General features: G+C 39.3%; 1 protein-coding gene across 1 annotated transcript in view; it reads right to left on the bottom strand.

Annotated features, from left to right (window-relative positions):
• PSMD11 (proteasome (prosome, macropain) 26S subunit, non-ATPase, 11) overlaps positions 1-22,707 on the bottom strand; it is a 37,575-nt gene continuing 14,868 nt past the window's right edge. Inside the window, exons 4-14 of the mRNA XM_006890920.1 lie at positions 14,839-14,910; positions 14,371-14,428; positions 11,225-11,419; positions 7,338-7,482; positions 6,506-6,566; positions 2,928-2,990; positions 1,631-1,756; positions 1,160-1,195; positions 831-882; positions 396-538; positions 1-283 (exon numbers count right to left, since the gene is read on the bottom strand). Coding sequence (XP_006890982.1) covers positions 396-538; positions 831-882; positions 1,160-1,195; positions 1,631-1,756; positions 2,928-2,990; positions 6,506-6,566; positions 7,338-7,482; positions 11,225-11,419; positions 14,371-14,428; positions 14,839-14,910 — 951 coding nt within the window. The 3' untranslated portion in view covers positions 1-283. The remainder of the gene's footprint in view (positions 284-395; positions 539-830; positions 883-1,159; positions 1,196-1,630; positions 1,757-2,927; positions 2,991-6,505; positions 6,567-7,337; positions 7,483-11,224; positions 11,420-14,370; positions 14,429-14,838; positions 14,911-22,707) is intronic.

Below are 22,707 nucleotides of genomic sequence, written 5' to 3' on the forward strand. Positions count from 1 at the left end.
TAGTGTAAGCCTTTTTCCTTTTATTTAGAATAACCTTTTTTTTTTCTCCTTTTTCTTTTTCTTTTTTTTTTAAGCAATTTTCCCGCTCCCAAGTTGGGCCAGTAAAGATTACATGAAAACTGGCACACCTATTGACTGGAATACAGATGCACCAAATGAGGATTTTAAAACTTTCCGAGCGAAAAGTAGAACAAAAAGAAAAAAAAAATCTCCTAGCATTTTCCCCCAAAGGTTTCACTCTCCCGCCACACACTATCTCCAAAGGACCGCTACAGATCCAACTCTGCAAGAGAAGACAGAGCAGTGTCAATCGGGGAAGCCGAGAGCAGGAGCATTCAGACTCCACAGACAGAAGACAGCGCTGTCCCGGCCCATGGCCCGGAGCCAGCACTCACCTATGTCAGCTTCTTGGCTTTGTTGTACAGGGAATCCACTACTTTGCTCATGTTCTGAATTGTTTCCAGAGCAGCTTCGTAAGTTTTATCTACTGGGGGTTCATCAAAAATAATAAGGACGCCCTCCCCCTGGTCCAAGATCCCTGCAAGGAAACAGAGAGACAACCCAGATAAAAGGAGGATCAGGCAAGACAGCACTGGAGAAGCAGTCCCCGTCTCCTCAGTTTTTCCAGAAAGGACAAAAAAGAGAACTCTTCTCCCTGTTTTGTCTTATTACAGACACTGTCACAGGACCCAGAGGGCACCTCCCTGGGAACCACCGGGAGAAACATATGGAGCAGTGTCTTCACACATCAGCAACAGCACAGTGCCTCTTCATCTACCTCCTCAACACAGCAACCTGTACAGCTGACAGCCTGTATGGCAGCAACTCACCATGAAATTTCTTGTCAAGAATCATCTGTGATAATTTCCTTTCCACGTCGGCCTAAAATCAAAGTACATGATTAAAGGGACCAATATCTAATAGGCAAGGGTCAGACTAACATGAAGACACTGCATAAAAAGTTTTGCAATTAACAGGGTATAAACAAAAGACCAACAGTGAAACTCCAGGTCTGAACCCAAGGTCGCCACTTCCCACTGGCAGGAGCCTGGGAGCTTGCCAGCAAGACCCATCATCAGATGCATCAGCTCTCCACAACCCCTTCCCACTCAACCCCCAGGACAGTCCCCAGCCCCCAGGTCAGTTGCAGCACTCTTACCTTGGAGAGTTTGATGAGGCTAGATATGTGTTCGATCTAAAAGAAAAGGCAGAAAGACATGAATACAGACAGTTTTACATTGACCTCCCACATGAGAAAGGAGGGAGGAGATGGCTGTAGCTCTTGAATCCTGCTGGATGTCCCTGTAGGGCCAGATCATCTTAGCTAGCATAGGACTCTTGTGCTCTGTCCACTGCCCTTCATCACAGACAGTGAGCATATACTCCTACCCCATACCCTAGTGCAGAAACAGAAGCGGAGACGACAAAAGCCAGGAGACCATTCGGAGAACACAGGTCCCTACCCCAGGGCATGCTCTTCTCCTCAACCCTCTTTCCTTTATCAGGAAGTCCAAGCACTCAGTGGTGCCTAACCAGCACACCCAAAGTCCCCTGTTTTGACAGGTGTGGCAAGGCTGCAGGTGGATAGCCCAAGTCTTTCCTCTTCTGAAGGATCCAAGAGGCGCCTTACCTGTACTCGGGAAAAAGGCTCAATAACTCGGATCAGGTTCTGTTCCAGTAAGTTGTCATACAGCTTGGCCAGGTGCGTGCTGATGATCGGGTCGTCGCGGAGCTCAGCCCGGTAATCTGTCAGGGCCTGCCAGAAGAGCCAGTAACAGAGATGGGCACAGGTGCTTCACAGGCACACTCCTTCCTGCTAGCCCTTGCAACTACATAGTTAATTTTTAAGTACTGGGGCTTTGGGGAGAAGAACAGAAACACCCTGTCCTCAGAAGGCAGAAGAAAATGAACACAACAGCGAGATGTAGGGTCCACAGAGCCACGGTGGCATCACCTCTCCTCCCAAAGCCTCATGTGAACCACGTGTAAGCCCAAGGAAGTTCCGCTTGTAAACCAAATTAATCACAAGCACTTTTCAACAGGTATCCTATAGAACAAGTAAGATCTACTGTAGGAAGGGGGAAAGTAGGGTGTCTGAGGTTAAATAATGGGAAATGCAGAATTCCACAACTAGCTCTTAAGAATTTTACAATGTCTGTCAGCAGAGCAGAACTCTGGCATGAAAACAAAATACTTTCCAACTTTGTTCAGCATCTGTATAGGACCACAGAACTCGGTGGTTGGTTTTTACTTTGTTTTTCTTAAGTGCCATCGAATCCACTACAACTCATAACAACTCTATGAACAACCAAGTTCTATGTCCTTTCATGCACCATCTCACAATCTTTGACATCTCAAGCTCATTATTTTCTTTAAAGAACCTATATAAACAGAAGTACTCCATCAAATATATTTTGGAATAGAATGCTGTAGACTGTTTATTCATGTGTGTGATTTGTTTACCTTTAATAATGATCTCAATATCCCTGCCTCATGTCAGCTGGGTTATGGGTTACTGGGAACATGCAAATCATAACAGGAATTGGCAGAAACCTCCAGGAAGATGATGACTCTTGGAGACAATCAGACCTACATGCTCTTTAATTTCCATCCACAATAAATTTTCTTTCTGGATATATAGGGCTATGACAACTCAACAAAAGCGCTTAACAATTCTTGATTTTAATATGTATTTAAAGTATATAAGATGTAACCACTAAGGAACTAAGTGAAAGAAATCACTCTGTTATATCATCTTTATCACATCCTATGAAAAAACTATTATTCCAAATAATTATTTTAAAATAGAATTACTTCAAAATAAAAAAGTTTTCCTTTCAAGAACTTAAATGCCACACAAATGCAGAGATGCTTCAAGAACTCTCTCCTCCACCTATTATTCCCTATTAACCCAATAACATGCTTACCTTTTCAAAATCTGCCAGTGATCTGTTCTTGCTAGCCTGAGCCACACATTTTAATGCTTCTGTCTGGAAAGAATAAGAATCAAAGTGATCTATTCTGTATATTCAGTCTACCAAACAAGCATAAACAATATGTTCACAATACTTTCTGTCCTCACCACCATCAGTATTCATCAGAGTCCTGAGAAGAAAAAGCTAAAATACCACTATGTGCCAATTTTCTTTAAATTTAAAGGGACTTTAAAAATTGAGGGGGTTTTGAAAAACAATGTATACGAACTTTGTAGATAAACCAGAATTAAATAAAAATTTTATTTAAAAAAAGGGAAGGGAAGGGATTTTGGAGTGAAAAGAAAGGAAGATCCTATCGCTTCTTGGCCTTTTGGCTAAGATCAAGTGTAGTATCTGTTCTTATCAGTTTAATATCTGATACGTCCTCTATCCGAGGACAATATAGTAAATGGATTTTTGGCACTAGGAGATGGAATAGGAGCTTGCTCCGTCCACTCCACGCATCGACCTGGTATTGCAGTACCTCCAGGAACGGTGCACTCCCCCACTCTGGGGGACATTTTCACTGGTGAAAAATTAGATCTTTCTGGTGGTACTTCTCAACTTGTCTCTTCAGCTTCCAAGAGAGCTTGACCTTCTGCTGCCACCTGGGAGAGGTGCTGTTCCTTCTTCACACGTGCCACCTAGGCCGACCTTGAAGCCTTTGACCCACGCACTGACTTGCTCTGCTCTTATGCTGCTCTTTGCTTAGTGTGTAGCCCCCCGAACGCTGAGCGAACGCTGCAGCATGGCATGGCTCACAATCAACAGAGCAAGTGCCCTCTTTTACGGAGACTTTCCATTTCCATTCATTCATTCATTGCGGCGCTTCTCTCCCCGCCCAGCCCTCCCCCGCTCCCCCAGTTCGCTCCTCTCTTTGAAAAGTAAAAGGACTACAATCCCGGAGGTGCACGGTTCAAATCCACCAGATGTTCTGCCGGGGAAGGAGGGGCAGTCTCCTCCTGTACCAGTCAGATCTGATTTGACGGTACACTCACACAAAAATAATAAAATAAAATAAAGAAAGGAAGATCCTGACAGCATTTTCCAAAGATGACAAACCTAAAGGAAACGGTCCAGAAAACTCATGTCTCCCCTCTTCCTCCAAGACTACTTTATCCCCACAACTACCCAAACTGTCCTAAGATCTGGTTTTACCAGAGGTTTTTTGGTGGTTTTTTTCTAATATTAAAGAATTTTTTAAATTTTCATTCATTCATTGTACTTTGTACCCCCTCCCTCCCTTCCCCAGTTAAGTTTTTTTAAAATATAGTTGCATAATTACCTACCTCCCCCCATCCTCTCTGCAGTGATGTACCTCTTATTCTGGGCTGTTGTTGTACATATAATGCATAATCATAAATTCCTTTTAGACATTTCTTTGTTTCATCTGTTTCAATGCAATGGTCATTATCTATCCACTCTTATCCTACTCTCCTCCCAACCCCCCATATGAGACCTGCTTTTAAGATTTTATCAGTGTTTTACCAAGATTCAGTGTGCCACATCTGATCACGTTATGGGCTGAGGCATCAAAATTCTACATATAAAATTAAATGGTAAAATCCCACAGAATAAAGTTACTGGATTTAGGTTACGTGTTGATTAAAAACTATTAAACTTACTTGTTATTGAGTTGGAACTGAGGCATAGCTAACCCACCATCCAGGTTTCAGAGGCTATAAATCACACAGAAAGAAAGTGCTTCTCTTTCTCCCAAAAATACAAACTACCAGATAGACTTCACCGTGGGGTCAGCAGCACAACTCTGCAGACTAGGCCACCAGAGCTCCCTAAACTATAGCTGTTGTTGTGTGCTGACTCTAAGCACTGAGTTGGTACAGACTCATAGCTGACCCTCCAGTGGATTTTCAGACAGTAAATTGCACCAAAGGAGAATACCCATCATCCTTCCGCCCATAAACTACTAAGAGAGTTTTAATCATGCATATCATAAGTCAGGCTCACAGTAGATTTTTCTGACCAAAAATTAAATGCACTAATAATTCACTACAAATGCTACACTTGGCCTGCCCCTAAGAGCATCAAACCCTTTCCATGCCAAAAATTTAACAGCATAGAAAACACACTGACTAGGTTAAGGGGAAGAAGAGGTTTAAAACAAAAGGAGAAATGGGCCCTGGTAGTGTAACAGTTAAGCCCTCAGCTGATAAAAAAAAAAAAAATTGGCAGTTTGAACTCACCCAGAAGTCCCATGGGAGGACCTGGCAATCTGCTTCTATAAAGATTATAGCCCCAAAAAACTACAAGCAGTTCTAATCTGTCACATGGGGTCACTATGAGCTGGAACTGACTCAATGGCACACATTACTTTCTAACCAGCTTCCTGTGGTTCTCTGACAACCAATCTCATTTGTGTGTGAAGAACAGTAAAAAAACTGGTGTTACTGAGCATCACAACTTTGGCAAATGCTAAACTCAAAACTATAAAACAGAAAATAACTATGAGATATCATCTCACCCCAGTAAGAACAGCAAAATTTAACAGAACAGCAAGCAGCAAATGCTGGCGAGGTTGTGGAGAAACTGGAACCCTGATTCACTGTTGGTGGGAGTGTAAAATGGTGCAACCACTGGAAGGCAGTGTGGCACTTCCTCAAAAAGTTGCAAACAGAGATACAATTTGACCCAGCAATTCCACTACTGGGAATATACCCTAAAGAAATCATAACTGCCACCCAAGCAGATATATGCATACCCATGTTTATCACGGCTTTGTTCACAATAGCAAGGAATAGGAAACAACCTAAGTGCCCATCAACAAACGAATGGGTAGAGAAGCTGTAGTATATTCATACAGTGGAATACTACGCTGCATTGAAAAACAAGGAACTCATGAAATATTATACAAAATGGATGACCCTGGAGGACATTATGTTGAGTGAAATATCTCAGTCACAAAAGGACAAATACTGCATAGTGCCACTGTTGTAAAACAAGACTGACATCAGGGTTAGGGGGAGACTGAGATGGGATAAATAATGTTTACTGCACTGAAATAGATGAGGGAGAAAACTGTTTAAAAGGGATATGTGATTAGGTATTATTGTAACGCCAAACGAAGGCTGCATAGTGGAGTGGACCTGGGGGGAGGGATTGTAAAACAATGAAAGAATTTTTCTTTTACTTTTCAAAAAGAAGAGTGTACTTGGGGGAGGGGTGGGCAGGGAGAAAAATGCAACAATGAATGAATGGAAATCCAAAGTTTCTGTAAATTTTCATTAACATTAATAATAATAAAACCAGGGAGCTCTGGTATAGCACAGTGGCTAGGGTGCTGTGCTGCTCATCCAGTGACAGGGTTTCTGGTGGTTCGAACTCACCAGCAGCAACTCAGGGAAAAGCTGGCTAATCTCCTCACATGTGATTTATAGACTCTGAAAATCCACTGAAGGGTCAACCAGGAGTCAGCTCAGACTCAACAGCAACTGGCTTCACTGCACAGCATGTTATGACAGCATGTTGGACTCATTGGATAGAATGAGAACTACAGTCATGGTTTTCCCTACCTGCCTCCCAGCATACCGAAGTGCAAGCTTCCCGCTCACCAAAGCCTGGACATCTTCTGGGCTAGAAAAAACAAAAAAAACACAAAAGAAAACCCTTTGTCAATGACTCCACACTGTCACACTTCTAAGTACAGGTCTTAGGCAACTTTCTTTTCCCCACTGAGTAGACTCTGCCCACAGATGTAATCAGCCCCAACCCCGAGATCCATTGCCAATCACATAGCAGAAGCTAGGTTTTCTTCACTCTGGGCCAAAGCTCATCAATGACGAGTAGAAAAGCTCCAATGTTGAAATGCAAGCTGCATGAGCCTACCTACAGACCCAACAGGCAGAATGCTCAATGTAAATCAAATCCCACTATAAGGGTTTTTAATAAAACAAAATCCCTAGTAACCCAAAGAAAATTCCAGTCCATATCTCATTTATTTTTTTTTAAAAGAAAATGAATAATTCTGTAAAAGGAACTATTACTTTCTCTTGTTGACCTTTTCAAATCTCTCTTTAACCCTCCACTCCACCCCCATTCTAGGTGGCCCTGTTTGGCTGTCTTGTGCTCAGCAGCTATTGACAGAATATTTGCAGGGTGAGGGGAACCACTCTAAGAGGAGCTGAAAGGGGTTTCTAAAATCTGTCTCCTCGATTCTGAAGACTAGTAAGAAAAAGTCCTCTTAAAACACTCCATGCTCTACCCCACTCTTCCCTAGCCAGCCCATTGCGGCTGTTGTTGCTGCTTTAAACTGGCCAAATCCCCTGTATATGTCATTTCTGTCACTGCAGACAAACTTAGTTGAAGAGCTTAAGTTTTTATATCCCAGAGTTTACGTGCACCTACGTGTTGAGCATGATTTTGCACAGCAACATGTACTTCAGAGATGTGATGGCCTTGGGGCTATCAATGGAGTCATAACCCTCAAATGCCTCATAGAAATATGAGTACGCAGTTTTCCAGTCCTTCTCCTCTGCTGCATGGATAATACCTGAGCATTAAAAAGAAAGGAGTAAGAACCATATAAAATAGAACTATAAAAGATCAGCGCTGAGAAGGACCTCAGCCTTGTAGGCCTACTTCATCTGTTTATAGATGAGGTCAGGAGAGGATAAAGGACTTGATCCAAGTTATAGCCAGCTAGTGTCAGATCTGGGACCAGAACCCAAATCTTTGGTCTTTTCCATTCAGTATCATATTGCCAAATTCCCAATATAAATTCCCAAAGTTAAGAGATTCCATTCCAAGGGGCTCTAAAAACCACATATAACAATATCTTTACCCCCTGCTTCTCACACTACTCTAGTCCTGCTAATTAACAGAAACACTGGAAAAGGCGGCGTTAATCAAGCCATGACATCACTTTCATAGGTCAGTAAATTTACCTAGACATCCCTAGATTGTTAAGTATGACTTTTTTTAACAAGATCAACCACTAGACAGCTTAGCCAAGCTTGCCATTAGGTAACTGTCAAGGAAGAGAAAAATGTCCAGTCATTCATTAGCCTCATTTTAAGTTGTTCTTTATAGAAATACTTTACCTATAATGAAATCAGTGTGTGGATTTCACATTATGCCAAATTCATGAACTTCAGTTTACATGGTTAAGCAGTATCTATTTTTTTTATCACTGAGTCAGAACCGACCCATAGCTGACCTTCCAATGGGTTATCAGAGACAGTAAAATGTACGAGAGAAGATTACCCATCTTTCTCACGTGGAGCAGTTGGTGGATTTGAACAGCATATCGAGACTGCAGTGCAGCCACCAGTATCTTTTGTTGTTGTTGCTGTTGTTGTTGTGTGCCATCAAATCGAATCCTACTGGCACAGGAGATTGCCCCTTCTTCTCCAGCAGAGAATCTGGTGGATTTAAACCATGCTCCTTCAGGACTACAGCGCAGCTTCTTGCCACAAGGCCACCAGAGCTCCCTTTCTAAAATCTCTTTAGGCTGATATACTGTATTTCACCTAATCAATACTTTACTCTTAAGAAGTTTGGTTGTTTCCATGGAGCCTAACTCTGTTTGAATCTATTATTACTATTTTCAACCTGAGCTATGACTTGAAATAAAATAAAAATTTGTTCACTCCACTTTGGGAGGCATCTGAACGCTTAGATCCTGCCCTTCTGTACCATCAGCTTTAACTTATGTTCCAGCCTCATACGAGGTTGCAGACCCTAGCCCTATCCCTTTGCTTGTCAGAGTGTTTCCCAACAATTTTCACATCAAGGCACAGAAAGAAAATATTTAGCATACTGGAGTAAAAGCAAGAGGATGCGTCCATGTAACCCCAGAGACAAATGTTTCAGTACAATTTTAAGTTGTCTATAGATTTCCTGGGTGTCTCAGACACAGCAGGGTACTTCTGACTAAATAAACATTTATATACTAAGACATGCTACTCCCAAACCCTTCCACTGCTGGGTGCCATCAAGTCGGCCCTTGCTTATGCCCACTCTGTGTACAAGATAAAAAAACACTATCCAGTCCTGTACCTCTCATTTTTGCTGCTGGGCTTTAGGCCTACTGCTGCAGGCACTGTGACAATGACTTGTCATTGAGGGTCTTCTCTTTCCACTGAACTTCTACCAAGCATAAACTGGAACTGGAGACCAGGAACTGGTCTCACCTTTTACTCTACTGGAAAAAAGCTTTCCATTTTGAGACTAGAGGAATTGGATTCTTCTACTTCTGTTCTTAACTCTAGAGGTCTGGAGGAAATCTTGTCTTCTGCAATCAAGGAAAGACCTCTCAAGAATACTCAACAAAGTATTAACTCTGTTAAACTAAATGAGTCAAATGCCTAGTTTTATACATCCTCCAATCCAGAGTAAGGTAAGAAGCCACAACCAAATCAAAACCCAGTGTCATTGAGGGAATTCCAACTCATGTCAACCTTAATCAGGTTTCTAAGTGGTAAATCTGAATGGGAGGAGACTGCCCATCATTCTCCCTTGAAGCAGCTTGTGGACTGGAACTGCTGACTTTGGGGATAAGCAGCACAACAGCCCCAGAACAACAAAAAAAGATAAAGGTACATTATTGGTACATTATTTTCCCCAAAACATTAGTAAATAGGGGCCACAGTGATTACAGATTTATTATTCTTTAGAAGCCCTGGTGTTACAAGGATTAACTGCTTGGCAGCTACTCGAACCAGTGGTTCGAAACTATCTGCCACTCTGTGGGAGAAAAGGCCAGGCAACCTGCTCTTGTGACAACTACAGTCTAGGAAAGCCAGCAGGGCTGTTTTACTCTGTCATGTAGGGTCTTCATTACAAGATAGAAGAATCAACTTACTAGCATACAACAATTATGTTCCAAGCACTAAAGTCGGTACTATATGAAGGAAACAAGGCAAATAAGGCCCCTAACCAGCTCAGTCAGTGAAAAAGATCGTCACTAAACAAAACACAAAGGTCACTGGTACTATAATATGTACAAAAGCTGGATCTTTGGTTGAGAAGTCAGAAAGCAAAGAAGGTGTAGAGAAAGGTTACTTAAGAGACATCTGAGCTAGATCTGAAAGGATGTACTGGGGTGTACTAAGAGAGTAAGGTGAAAAAGAATTTTAAATAACAATGATACCATTAATTAGGATAGTAAATGTTGACAGGAACAGTCGGGTTTGAGTGCTTGGATTAAAACACTAAGATATCTATGGGACATTTAGGTATCTATTTCCCATTAAGCAACTAGAAATCCAGATATGGAATTTAGAAAAAGCAAGACACAAAGGTAGAAGCTGACCAAAAAAGAACTGCAATTTCAACATAGGAAAGTCAGATTCTAGAAGCTCTGTTCCTTAACCCCTGAACTAAAATAGACCATGAGAAAAGGAGCATTTAGAGAAAAGCATCAAACAGCATTAGGTGTTTACAGGAGACTGAAGTTGTAAAAGTACCAATCACAAAAGCTAAGTGTCAGAAAAAGTAAGCAAAGTAAAGCTATACCATGAGTCTATGGCTTATTCTACTAAAATATGACTGTGCCACTGATTTCTATATTCAAGACTTGATAGGTTAAAATATGCTGTCTGACTATCAAAAAAAAATTTAAAAACCTTAAGAGGCAGATATTGTCTTCATTTCAGTTAAAGAAACAACGATTACAGAGGGCAAGACCAGGGCTTAAACAATTTACTACCCCTGCCCTCTAATTCCAGAGGTGCTTCAGTAACAATGCCTTTGGTAAAAAGCTACTAAATACAAGGAAAGCATTCCATCTCCTAATCTATGGTTTCTTGGCCCCAGCTTTCATACATCAGAAAGATACTCATTGCACTTGCTGAAACTGAGGTAACTTTCCTTATTACTGATCTAAGGCTGTTTGGAAAAATGTCCAACAAACTTGGCAAAGGACTCTAAGTGGCAACTCGCCTGGGTTAGTCTAATCAGACAGAGAAAAGTACTTTTGTCCTGGTGACTGAAAAAAAGTTAAGGGATCAACTCAAGTGAGACTTAACTAAAGTCTTGACTCTAATAATCAAGTTATCCTGTCAACCACTGATGAGCATATTCCTAATATATGTCAGGTAACTACTAATAGCAAGGCAATCGGAAAGGAGACAATAGCGTGTGAGTGAAAGAAACTGGCTTTTAACTGGTCTCTGAAGAAGCTTGAGAGGCTTGAGTCAATTTTATTCTCCAGCCCCAAGTCCCATTCCTTTCACCTCTGAGGTAGGATGAGATTTACAAACACGTATCTCCTTAGTAGCTACAGATATTACCTGACTGCATGTCCAAGGTGGCCTGCAATTTAGGGGGGCAGTAGATGGCATTTGCTGTGGTTCGAGCAGAGGTTAAGGCAGCTCGGGCTTTCGGCAGGTTGCTCAAAGCATGGTAGGTTTTGCTTTCTAAAAGCTGTACTTCCACTAGGAGGGCTTTGTCATCCATCTTTTTTAACTCCCGCAGCAACTGAGAACCTGGAGAAATAAAAGACGCACACCCTGTGTTAGCCATTATCTTAATACCCTAAGATCCTTCTCTCTCTAATCCTCGTAAGAATGCTTAGAATAAAGAAATCTTCCTGAACTGGAGAACAGGTTATCTAATAGGCTCCACAATGAAATTAAATTTCCCACTGAATGCTATCTTTTGAAAGAGAAGTAGAAATCTCTTTGAAGTTTTCTGCATCCTAAGGACAACTCCAGAGGAAAATGGATGAGAAATTTATAAGATTTAAATACATGTGACTTTCCACTGGAACCAGCAGTCTATTTTAAAAAGATGAGAACATCAAATCAAAATAGACTAATATCACACATAAAAATTCACTCAAGATTGATCAAAGAGCTAAAGACCTATAAAACATTTAAGACAAAACAAAACAAAACAAAAACACATTTAAAACATAAGAATAAAAGTTTAGCAACTCTGGATTAGAAATAAAATTCAAAATGGCTTCTTAGACAAACCAAAAACTAAAGCTAAAAAAGAAAAAATCAAATGGGCCTTCATCAAAATTAAAATGTGCTTCTCAAGTCACCACTGAGAAAGTGAAAAAATCTACAGAAAGGGAAAAAATGTTTGCAAATTATCTATCTAATAAAGGACTTATATAAAAATAATAAAAAGAAAACCCAATTAAAAACCAGCTAAGAAATTTAATACTTTTCTAAAGAAGATAAATCCACAACCAGTAAGCACATAACTCAGGATCATTTAGGCAAATGTAAATAAAAACCAATGAGATACTTCCTCATATGTATTAAGATAAAGTAATAAAAAGTATTAAAGTAGTAACAAGTGACAGACAAGGGTGTAGACAAACTGTAGCCTTCATATTATTTCTAGGACTTAAAATAGTATGGCTGCTTTGGAAAATAATTTAGCAATTCTTAAAAAAAGTTAAACACAGTTACCGTATGACCAACCAAGTCCACTCCTACCCTATGAAAATGGAAAATGTTCACATAAAATTTGTTCACAGTTATATTATTCCTAACAGTAAAGTGCAAGCAGCCCAAATCCCCATGAACTGATGAATGAGTAAACAAAATATAGTATATCTATATAATGGATTGTTACAGTATAATAAAAAAGAATGAAATACTTAGACATGTTATGAAATGAAATTTTAAATGTTACACTAAGTGCGCAAAGCTAATAAAAAAAAGAGACAGTATATTGTCTGATTTCATTTACATGAATTTTCTAAAATAGATAAACCTAGAGACAAAAGATAAATTAGTGGTTGCCTATAGTGAGGATAAGGTTCACTAGTGGTCTTGCCAACCAGAGATGAACTACGTGAACTCAATAGTCACTCTGCAGGAGATAAGCCGTCCTCTCTTCCATCAAGATGGATAGTCTCTGAAAATCTATGAAGGTCACCATGAATCTGAATCAACTCAATGGCAGTGGGATTGGTTTGGTTTTTGTTAGGGTTGGGAGGAAAAGGAGTGCCAGGCAACTAACAGGGACTAACAGGTACAAGGTTCCTTTCAGGAATGATAAAAATGTTTTGAAATTAAATAGTGATGATGGTTGTATGACTGAGAAAAAACCTAAAACCCAGTCAATTATATGCTTTAAAATTCTGAATGTTATGGTATGTGAATTACATCTAAATAAAGCTATTACTGTTTCTTAATTGCTAATGTGTTGAATCTTATGAAGTTGACATTTTTTTAAAGTAAAAATAAAATATCCATCATTTTTCCACCTTAACATAAAATTCATGCTTATCCAATCCATCTGGAAAAAGCTATCTAAACCTACCCATTAGTAAAAAACACAAGTACGTTGTTTAAAGTAGGGCTTCAAACAAGTTCTTTCCAAGTTGTGTAATGGCCAAGGAAGGACAACTGGAATACACCAAAAGTTTTCAATGTGTATCTTCAATGTCAAATTCAGATGTACCAGAATAGTAAATGGAATGGGGAAATTATGAATAGAAATCCTACTACATTAATCTCATTCTTACTAAACAAAGGCAACTATCATGTTGTATAAGAAACCAAATCTCGTGTCTAAAGAGTTGGGAGTAGTAGTGCTTCATTCAAAGATGGAGGTCAACCACACCACTTGGAATGTATGATGTTCTTTACAGTCCTGCCAATGATGTTCCAGACTCTTGAAAAGACTCAACTATGCCTCTTTTAAGCTTCTCATTCCAGTTTTAGCATCCATCATCTTTACCATTCCAGTTACCATTTCAAATCACTCATTTTTTAAAAATTCAAATCTGTTTCAGCTTCAATTTGTCAGCCATGTCTGAAGTGTTCAAATCTTTTCAAATGCATGGTTTAAAGATCACACACAAAAAAAGCCTTCAATTGGTTCATTCAGATTTCAATATGTTTATACTGTTGTGTGCCATCAAGTGGGAACTGACTCACAGCTGACTCTAGCAAGTTTTCAGAGGCAATATATCATACAGAAGGAGACTGCCCATCCTTCTCCACTAGAGGATTTGGACCTTGTGCCTTTGGGATTGCAGTGCAACTTCTTACCACTAGGCCACCAGAGAAATATAGACAAGAGACAGAGAACATTTATTTTTTAAGTATAATTATAAACAGATGTAGTAAATTCAATAACCAGTAAAACATTTTCTATTTCAACTATCTCTGAAATTTGGAAAGGTATCATAGGGGGGGAAATGAAGATACTGAAAAAAAAAATTCAGAATTACAATGAGATAAATTTAACTGTACAAAAATGAAGTGACACCTTTTGCCCTAGAAATTTTGCAAATTTGTCAAGTGTCTTAGAATTTCAATATGACATTTCTCATTCCAGGTTCAGTAAACAGAAGCTACTTTAATTCTTCCTTAGAAGTAGACAGGATATAAATCACTAACAGGTAATTTGCCAAAGTAAGTTCAGAATATATTTCAAGACATTTATTAATTTCTACCTGTTCACTTACCCAAATGCAATGCTTCCTGGTACCTCTTGGTATCAAAGTACAAAGACACTAGTCTTGCCTGGGAAAGAGAAAAGGCACTGATTGATGGGAAGAAGGAAAAAGGTCAAAGAAAGAAATCAAAGATGAACAGTCATAAAACTGTTATTGTTGACTAGACAAATTATGATGACAACCTCAAATTCAATTCAACATTAAGAAATGATCTAGACCATAGTGTTGTTTTCCACTGTGGTCAGTGACCGTTAACTTCACCAGGTTGTTGCTTATTCCCCTGAACTAAGTATAAGTAGCAAATCTGCCTCAAAACTTCAATTTGGCCATTCTCATCACTGGAGTTACTATCACTAATCTTTGGGTACCTGGATAATACAAAATTGCTGACAACAGTTTTGATTAGAATAGTGTTACTTTCATCTAAGGTTTATCTAATGACTAGAATGGCACTCAGTACTAATTTAGGTGCATTACCTCCAAAGCTTGGCGTAAGAAAGTTCTTTTCTCTGATTTGGCCCACTCAATGCACTCTAAACACAACTCGACCTGCAACAGAGAGAGAAAGTACATGATACATTATGCCAACCCTCAAATTCTTCCTCTAAAATTTGCTTTGGAAACCAGATCCAATTCCTTTCTTGCATATTACCCATGTAGCTCTTAGCAGACATACCCATCTTAACCTGTAACAGATCCTATCATAATGACAAAACTTGACTTTTACACATGTTATTTTTGTGTTTTAGACTATGTTGTTTTGGAAAACTCCTACTGTATCTTTCCAGAACTGACGCTGAATTTCCAAATACATGACATCCTGGAATAAAAATTTCTACAATAGGTCAGGAATTTTAAAGCAACAGAAATCTCTCGAAATCTCTCCTTAAACAATTTAAAATATTTGTCATAATGTAAATACATTAGTAATAAAGAGGAAAAATTCTCAGCCTGAACACAGATGCTTTGATTCTAAAGTTGCTTTTAAGACTCAAATGATCCAGCTATTTCCTTTTCAGATACTGAGAAGTTTACTTAACCAACTCACATCATTACTCTTTCAGATAGTCAATTGCGGTTGTATTCCAGGGAGCAGAAAGAAATGCAAATTGGTCTAACATTAAAAGGGTTTTCTACATAATGAATGGGAATAACTGTATGAAACACAATGTGAATGAAGAATAGTGTGAAACTCAATGTATATGAGCTTTGTAAGTAAACCAAATTTTAAAAAAATTTAAAAAGGGGATCTCTAGTGGGCTAGAAAGCCTCTTGTTTAGAATCAGTCAGGACTTAGTTGGGCGGCCTCTGAATTTAAAAGTCTGTTGAACCTGATATTGGGACAAACATTCTTCTAAGTGGGATAGCAGTGTCTGTTGATTTGTTGTACTGAGATAACCAGGGGTTGCTGTGATGCTGAATGCTGTGCCACTGGTGTGTCAAATGCCATAATAGTTACCTATGGTGGATAGTGTTTGGTAGAGCACCCAAATTGACATAGGCTTGGAAGCAGGAGTGGCATCCACTTCCTAAAGAACTTGCCTCTGGAAACTCCACAAACATAGTAAAATAATGAAAGTTATAGAACAGGGTTCAGGTCTTTTGTTCATAGGGTCACTACATAGGGTCGTGCTTGACTCGATGGCACTTAACAACAGCAGCTTTATATAAAGGCGCTCAGAACCCACATATAAATCTGCCACCCAAGCAATGATGTAAAGAGCAAAGTATATAATTTTAGATAATTTAAATAATGTACTATGCTTTATCCCTGATGAAGTATATGTTAAGTACTGCAAAACTTATATTCTTTCTGTTAAAGCAAATTTGCATTAAGATTCCTAACCAGAGCATAAAGCAAACAGAAATTACATGAGACAGCAGGATTCCCAGAAAACTTATTGCTAATTTAACAAGTCTCTATATCAACCCAAGGATACTTTAAGAGTAACGTAAGAAAACTAAAAGATATAACTAAATTGGAAAGATCTTCTGTCTATAAATCTTACATCCAGGTCAGTAAACAAATTTACTACAGGCACTGGGAAGATGTACCAGTAAGAGATTCAGTGATTCTTAAAATTCCTCATTGGAGCCCCCTGGTGGTGGCAGCTTAGTCTCCAACTTTAAACTCAAATGATTTCCTAAATCATCTACTAAAAGTATTTCTGACACAGACCTAAAAACTAAGTGTAAGTCAATTACAATTCAAGTTTTGAGTTATGTTCTAAAAAATCAAATTCAAATAAAGATTTGTTCATGGGGGGAAAAACTGCAACTATTTCATTCATTTGTTTGGTAAAAGGAATATACCAGTATTTAGCCCCACATACTTTGGCTAGCTAGGAAACATCATCACAAATCACTCAGGGAGTTTTTCCCAACAATACAAAAATAAATGCCTGGGCTCCTGATTCCACAGTATAGACTGTTGTGGTGTTGTTAAGTGTCATCAAGTCATGTATAATTCATAGTGACCCTATGAACAACAAATCTGAACCCTTTCCTAATCCTGTGCTGTTCTCACAATCTCTGATACACCCACGGCTGTGGTCACTGTGTCAATGCATTTCATTGAAGGTCTTCCTTTCTTTTGCTGATACTCCATCTTTCCAAGAATCATCCCTAATGAAGAACCAATTTCTACTCCTGCCCCTCACTTTCCTCCATCTCCTTGACAGTCCGGATGTTATATATCTACATTTCTCCTACCACAAGGATCTCTTTTACAGACTGTTTGCTACTAGCTCTATCAGTTACAACAAAACTCAACAACTTACTGTGTATTGCTGGAACCAATGCATAGCTGAATCTCCAGTAGGTTGCCATAGACTGTAAATCACACAAGTGGAGGCTGCTTCTGATAGATTCGAACTGCTTGTCTCTGAATTAGTAGCACAACTCCTTAGAGTTTTTAGAGTTCTCTACTAATTACAAGAGTATACTATTTGCAGTGTTTTGACTGGTGATAAAAAAGGCCACACTGCTCAAATTACAAAGCTAGTGTGTTTGAGTGGCTCTGTACGTGGTTAATGTTAACAATGACTGATAAAAAGAAGATTCACGTAAAGCCCATGTTTCTGCAGGGGGTAAAAATTACAAGTCTGAAATTCTGACGCACAAATACCTTTTTCCACTGAAATAACTTTTTCTTTAGGTCAGTGGACATTTACAAATCATATTAGTTTTCCATTTAATCACTCACAGAGATACTTTGAAACACTTTTGTCCCCATGATTTCTGAAGTCAAGTTTCCCAGGTATGTGATACTGCATTTCACCCTGGGCAGACTATACCAAGAAATGGCCTCTATGTACAACAATTAATGAATGAATGAACTGGATGGGGAGCAGGGAGAATATGCTGTAAAAAGTATATATGTTGCAGTTAAAAAAAAATCATTAATAAAAAGAGAAAAAGGGCTTCCTGGAAAATCCCTGGCAGAGAAGATTAATTCTACACGTTCAGTTTATGCTCTGACAAGGGTCTGCTTTGACCATTTTTCTCTCCTCTTCCCTCTCCACTCCTTACCTACCTCCTATCTCACCTCCTCCTAACCCCATTCTTCCACACATAAATCCTCACTTACTAGGCTTACCACTGGAATTTACCTGATCCTAGCTTAAGCCTTATCACATTGGTAATATGATAATAAGCTGAAGATTGTCCTATAGATATATTTGGCTTATAGTTAGTCCCCAGGTAGAAGAAATTCAGGTAGAAGAAAAATCTTCTCCCTCAAACTCCTAAACACCAGACCACATTCACTCACAGTAAAATTCCAAAATGTCAGTTTGCCGCAGGTCTCAATATTACTATGAAAGTGACCCATGTCTAACTTTCTTCTCAATCCATTCTATCACCCAAAGATTCTACATTTTTCCAAGATGAACAATTTCCTCAAGTCAGAGACCTTAACTCATCTAGACAAATGTAGTAAAAATGTTCCATGCTTATATCTCTATGTAATAAACAGAATTTACTTCTGGATTCTAAAAATCTGTTCCACTGGTCTGCATGTCTGTACTCAAGCCAGTACCTGAATCTTGATTACTCTGAATGCAGAGTAAAACCTGAGATTGAGAACTATAAGGCTTCCTACTTTGTTCTTCTTTAATAATACTTTAGCTTTTTGGAACTTTATCCTTTCTATATGAAGAGATGTTTATAATCAATAGCTAGTGGAGAGATCCCAATAAAAACTGTAATGAAAAAAAACAACCATATCACTTCTGCAAAAATGGAACATATTAATAAAATGCAAAAATTAAAAAACCACACCCCAAATACGAGATTATGGGGAGAAATTGGAAAATGGTATAATCATTACGGAAAATAGTATTATGGTGCTTCCTGAAAATGCTATAAATAGAAATACTCTATAATTGAGCAATATCACTGTTAGGTAAAGATCCTAAAGAAATAAAAGCAGTGACACAGATAGACACATACACATCTTTGTTCACGGTAAAAGATAAATTATGGCACATACATATAGTGAAATATTATACAACAGTCAGTAACGATGAATCCACAAAACATTTTATAACATGGATGAACTCAGGATATAATACTGAGTGAATCCAGTCAATCACAAAAGGACAAATACTGCTATTATGCCTTTAAAAAAAATTAATAGTCTTATGCTCAGAAAGCATCATTCTTTGATAGTTACCTGGGATAGGCAGGGAGGGAGAACTGCTTATTCGATACTGCTGCTGCTGTTAGCAATATCCAGTCCAGATTCACAGTAAACCCACATACAAGAGACTGAAACCCTGCCCATTCCTGCACAATCCTCATAGTCTCTATTAGGCCTAATAAACCCTTTATTAGTTAGTTTCAATACATTTCACTGAGTTACCATCTTCTCTATTCTTCCAAGCATGATGTCCTTTTCCATTAACCGACCCTTCCTGATAATACCTATTAACCTTGCTGAAAGGAAAGGCAAATTCATAATATGAAAGAGATCAGCACAATATGAACAAGGCAAATAAAGACACCAAGATGAATACAAGAATAAAGGACAACGATGGTAACTATACTTGAGACAAATGAGAATTTCAGAACACTTAGTTATGGTCATAAGAAAACTATACCTAGACCAACAAGCTGTGGTCTGAATAGAGCAAGGGAACACCACATGGTTTAAAACAGAGAAGAGTGTGTATCAGGGCAGTCAGTATACTTACTCCTTACCTTTTTAATGTGAGAAGTTGGATTTTATGAAGATTCAACAACCTGCATTATGCAGATGACACAACCTTGCTCAATGAAAAATAAGTGGACCTGAAGCACTTACTGCAAAAAACCAAGGACTATAATCTTAATATGGATTGCATCTCAACATCAAGAAGACAAAAAACCCCTCATCACTGGACCAATAAACAAGATCATAATATATGGAGAAAAGAGTGAAACTGTCAACAATTTCATCTTATTTATGATTCTCAATCAATACCCTTGGTACCAGCAATCAGTAGAGCAGATGTACTACATTAGAAAGTCTTCTGTCAGAGACCTCTCCAAAGTCCTGAAGAGCAATGATGTCAGTTTAAAGATCAAGGTGCCTCTGATTCAAGCAAGTAGTGGTCTTTTCAAACCTCTGCTATGCATCCAAGAGCTGGACAATGAATAAGGGTGAAAGAATTAATGTCTATGAGTTGCAGTGTTACAAAAAGAGCCATGCACACCAAAAGAAGAAACAGATATGTCTTTGAGAAAGTGTAGCCAGAGTGCTCCTTAGAGCCAAGGATGGTGAAGTTTTATCTCACATCCTCTGGACATATTATTAGGAGGGGCTATTCCTTGGAAGGGGAAATCATTCTTGGAAATATGGAAAGACACTAAACAAGATGGATTGACACTGACTATAACAACAGGCTCAAGTGTGTGAGAGATAAAAAGGATGGAACAAGACAGGACAGGGTCCAGATCTGTTGTTCATAAGGGTCGCTATGAGTCATACTCAACTTGATGGCACCTCACAACACAAACACAGTAACTACGACAGAAGTTCAGGTGGCATAATCCATAATGTGCTAAGCTGCTAACCCAAAGGCTCCACATCTCCTGCGGCTTAAAACGGATAGTGGTTCCACAGGAGAACAATGGGCCATCTGCTCCGGTTAGGATAGACAGTCCCAGAAATTCAATATACTGTTTTGATCCAGAGCACTGCTATGGGTCAAAATCAATGAACTTAGTTAGATATGTGGTAACTACACTGAACTTAGGGGAAAGCTGGTGGCAAGAAGCCGTGCTACAATCCCAGAGGCACGTGATTCAAGGCCACCAGCTGCTCTGTAAGAGAAAGATGGGGAATCTCTTGTGCAATTAACTGCCCCTAAAAATCCACTGGAGGGTCAGTTATGGGTCAGTTCCAACTCTACAGAACATAACAACAACACACATTAAGCTTAAGCACAGCAGAGATTGTGAGGATGATACAGAATTATGCAGCATTCATTCTGTCATTCATAAGGTTGCTATGAGTCAAGGTCAACTCAATGGCACCTAATAACATGGTAACTATTATACCATGTACAATTTAACAGCAACAGCAGTAACAGCCTAAAATGTGCGAGTGGTTACACAGGTATAGATATATCTGTTTTATAGCTGGGGGAGGGTACATAAAGTGGATCTAATTGTGAGTATTTAAATATTTCTATATACTATATGCAAATCCGTGGGTGACTTTTAATCTGCGGCCCTTGGGCCTGTCTTTCATTGTTTTTGTTCAGACATTCCTCTAGGTCGTATAACCCTGGTGGACAAGTTGCCATATATAGGTAACTTGTTGCGAGGCTGAACACTGTGACACTGATGTGTCAAATGCATTAATGGTTGGTTACCCAATGTGGAGAGAGTGGGGTGGAGCTCCCTGATTAAAACAAGCTTAGAAGCAGGAGCAGCATCCACTTCCGTAATAGCTTGCCTAAGAACCTGGAGAGAGGATGAAAGATACAGTGTTGAGGACTCTCCTTCATAAGGTCACTATGAGTCACCTGCAACTCGACGGCACTTAACAACAATATATGCAAATTCAGCAAGCTCTGGTGGCACAGTGGTAAGGAGTGGTGCTGCAACCTGAAGACATATTGTTCAAATCTATCAGCTGCTCCATGACAATAATATGGGCATTCTCTTCCCACAAAATTTATTGCCACTGAAAATCCTCTGGAAAGCCAGTTAAAAGTCAGTTCCGACTGGACAGCAAGTAACAGGAACACATGTATATTCAGATTTGACTGCACAAATAATTTGTCTTGGAAGAAGTGCAATCAAGGTGCTCTTTGGAGGCAAAGATGGTGGAAGTTCATCTCACATATTTTAGGCATGTTATCAGGAGGGCCAGTCCCTGGAAAAAAGATATCATGCAGCTAAGGGTAGAGGGTCATTGAAAAAGAGGAAGACCCACCCCCCCACCCCCGAACAAGATGGACTGACACAAAGCCAGCCTCAAGCCTAGCAGAGATCCACAAGGAAAGCACAGGACAAGGCAAAATTCCCATTTGCTATTCACAGGGTGGCTAAGAGCTCTGGTCCTCTGGTCTACCAGCAGGCACCTAACCTAGCAGCAAGGTATAATCATATATATAACAGAGCACAGAGGACACAGCTACAGAAAATTCCTATAACACTTCCAAACACCTCATGGAACAGAAATACTGGTCTTGAAAGCTAAAATCCATAGTCTCAGGGGACATCTGTAACAACCAGCATATAAAGATTGTGCATGGTCATCTAAGATATAACTTTATGTCTCTTCCTACCTAGTCCAAGTTAGAGTGAAGGTAACCAAACACTCAAAGAAATCAGCTCACTGGAGTGATGGCCCAACCAAGCCATGCTCCTACTACAGTACCCATCACTTCTCTACTGAGAACTCTACTGACGAATAGTAACAATCAAGGATGCCTCCATCAGTTCTGCAGTGAACAGATCTAGCTCCCCTCCAAATGCCCCAAGACATCTACTCCACCAGCAAGCACTCATTTTTTCCCACTCCAGTTTCACATCAAGCCATGCCACCTCTGCTACAGTCACCATCTTGTCTTATGCCAACTTGTCCCATCGCTCGAGTGTTAAAGTTATTTGTCTCTGATTTGTGTAGGGATCTCAGGTCCACGGAATGAGATCTCTTGCCCACTTTTCTTGATGGTAATGATGATACAACCTTGCTTGCTCAAAGTGAGGACTTGAGTGCTCGCTTCCACAGCACATATACTAAAAATTGGAACAATACAGAGAAGATTAGCATAGCCCTTGTGTAAGGATGACAAGCAAATTTGTGAAGTGTTCCATATTTTATTTTTTCGATTTTAATGAAAGTTTATA

Source organism: Elephantulus edwardii, unplaced genomic scaffold, assembly GCF_000299155.1.
Source record: "Elephantulus edwardii isolate Elephantulus edwardi_28Jun2011 unplaced genomic scaffold, EleEdw1.0 scaffold00094, whole genome shotgun sequence".
Lineage (NCBI taxonomy): Eukaryota > Metazoa > Chordata > Mammalia > Macroscelidea > Macroscelididae > Elephantulus > Elephantulus edwardii.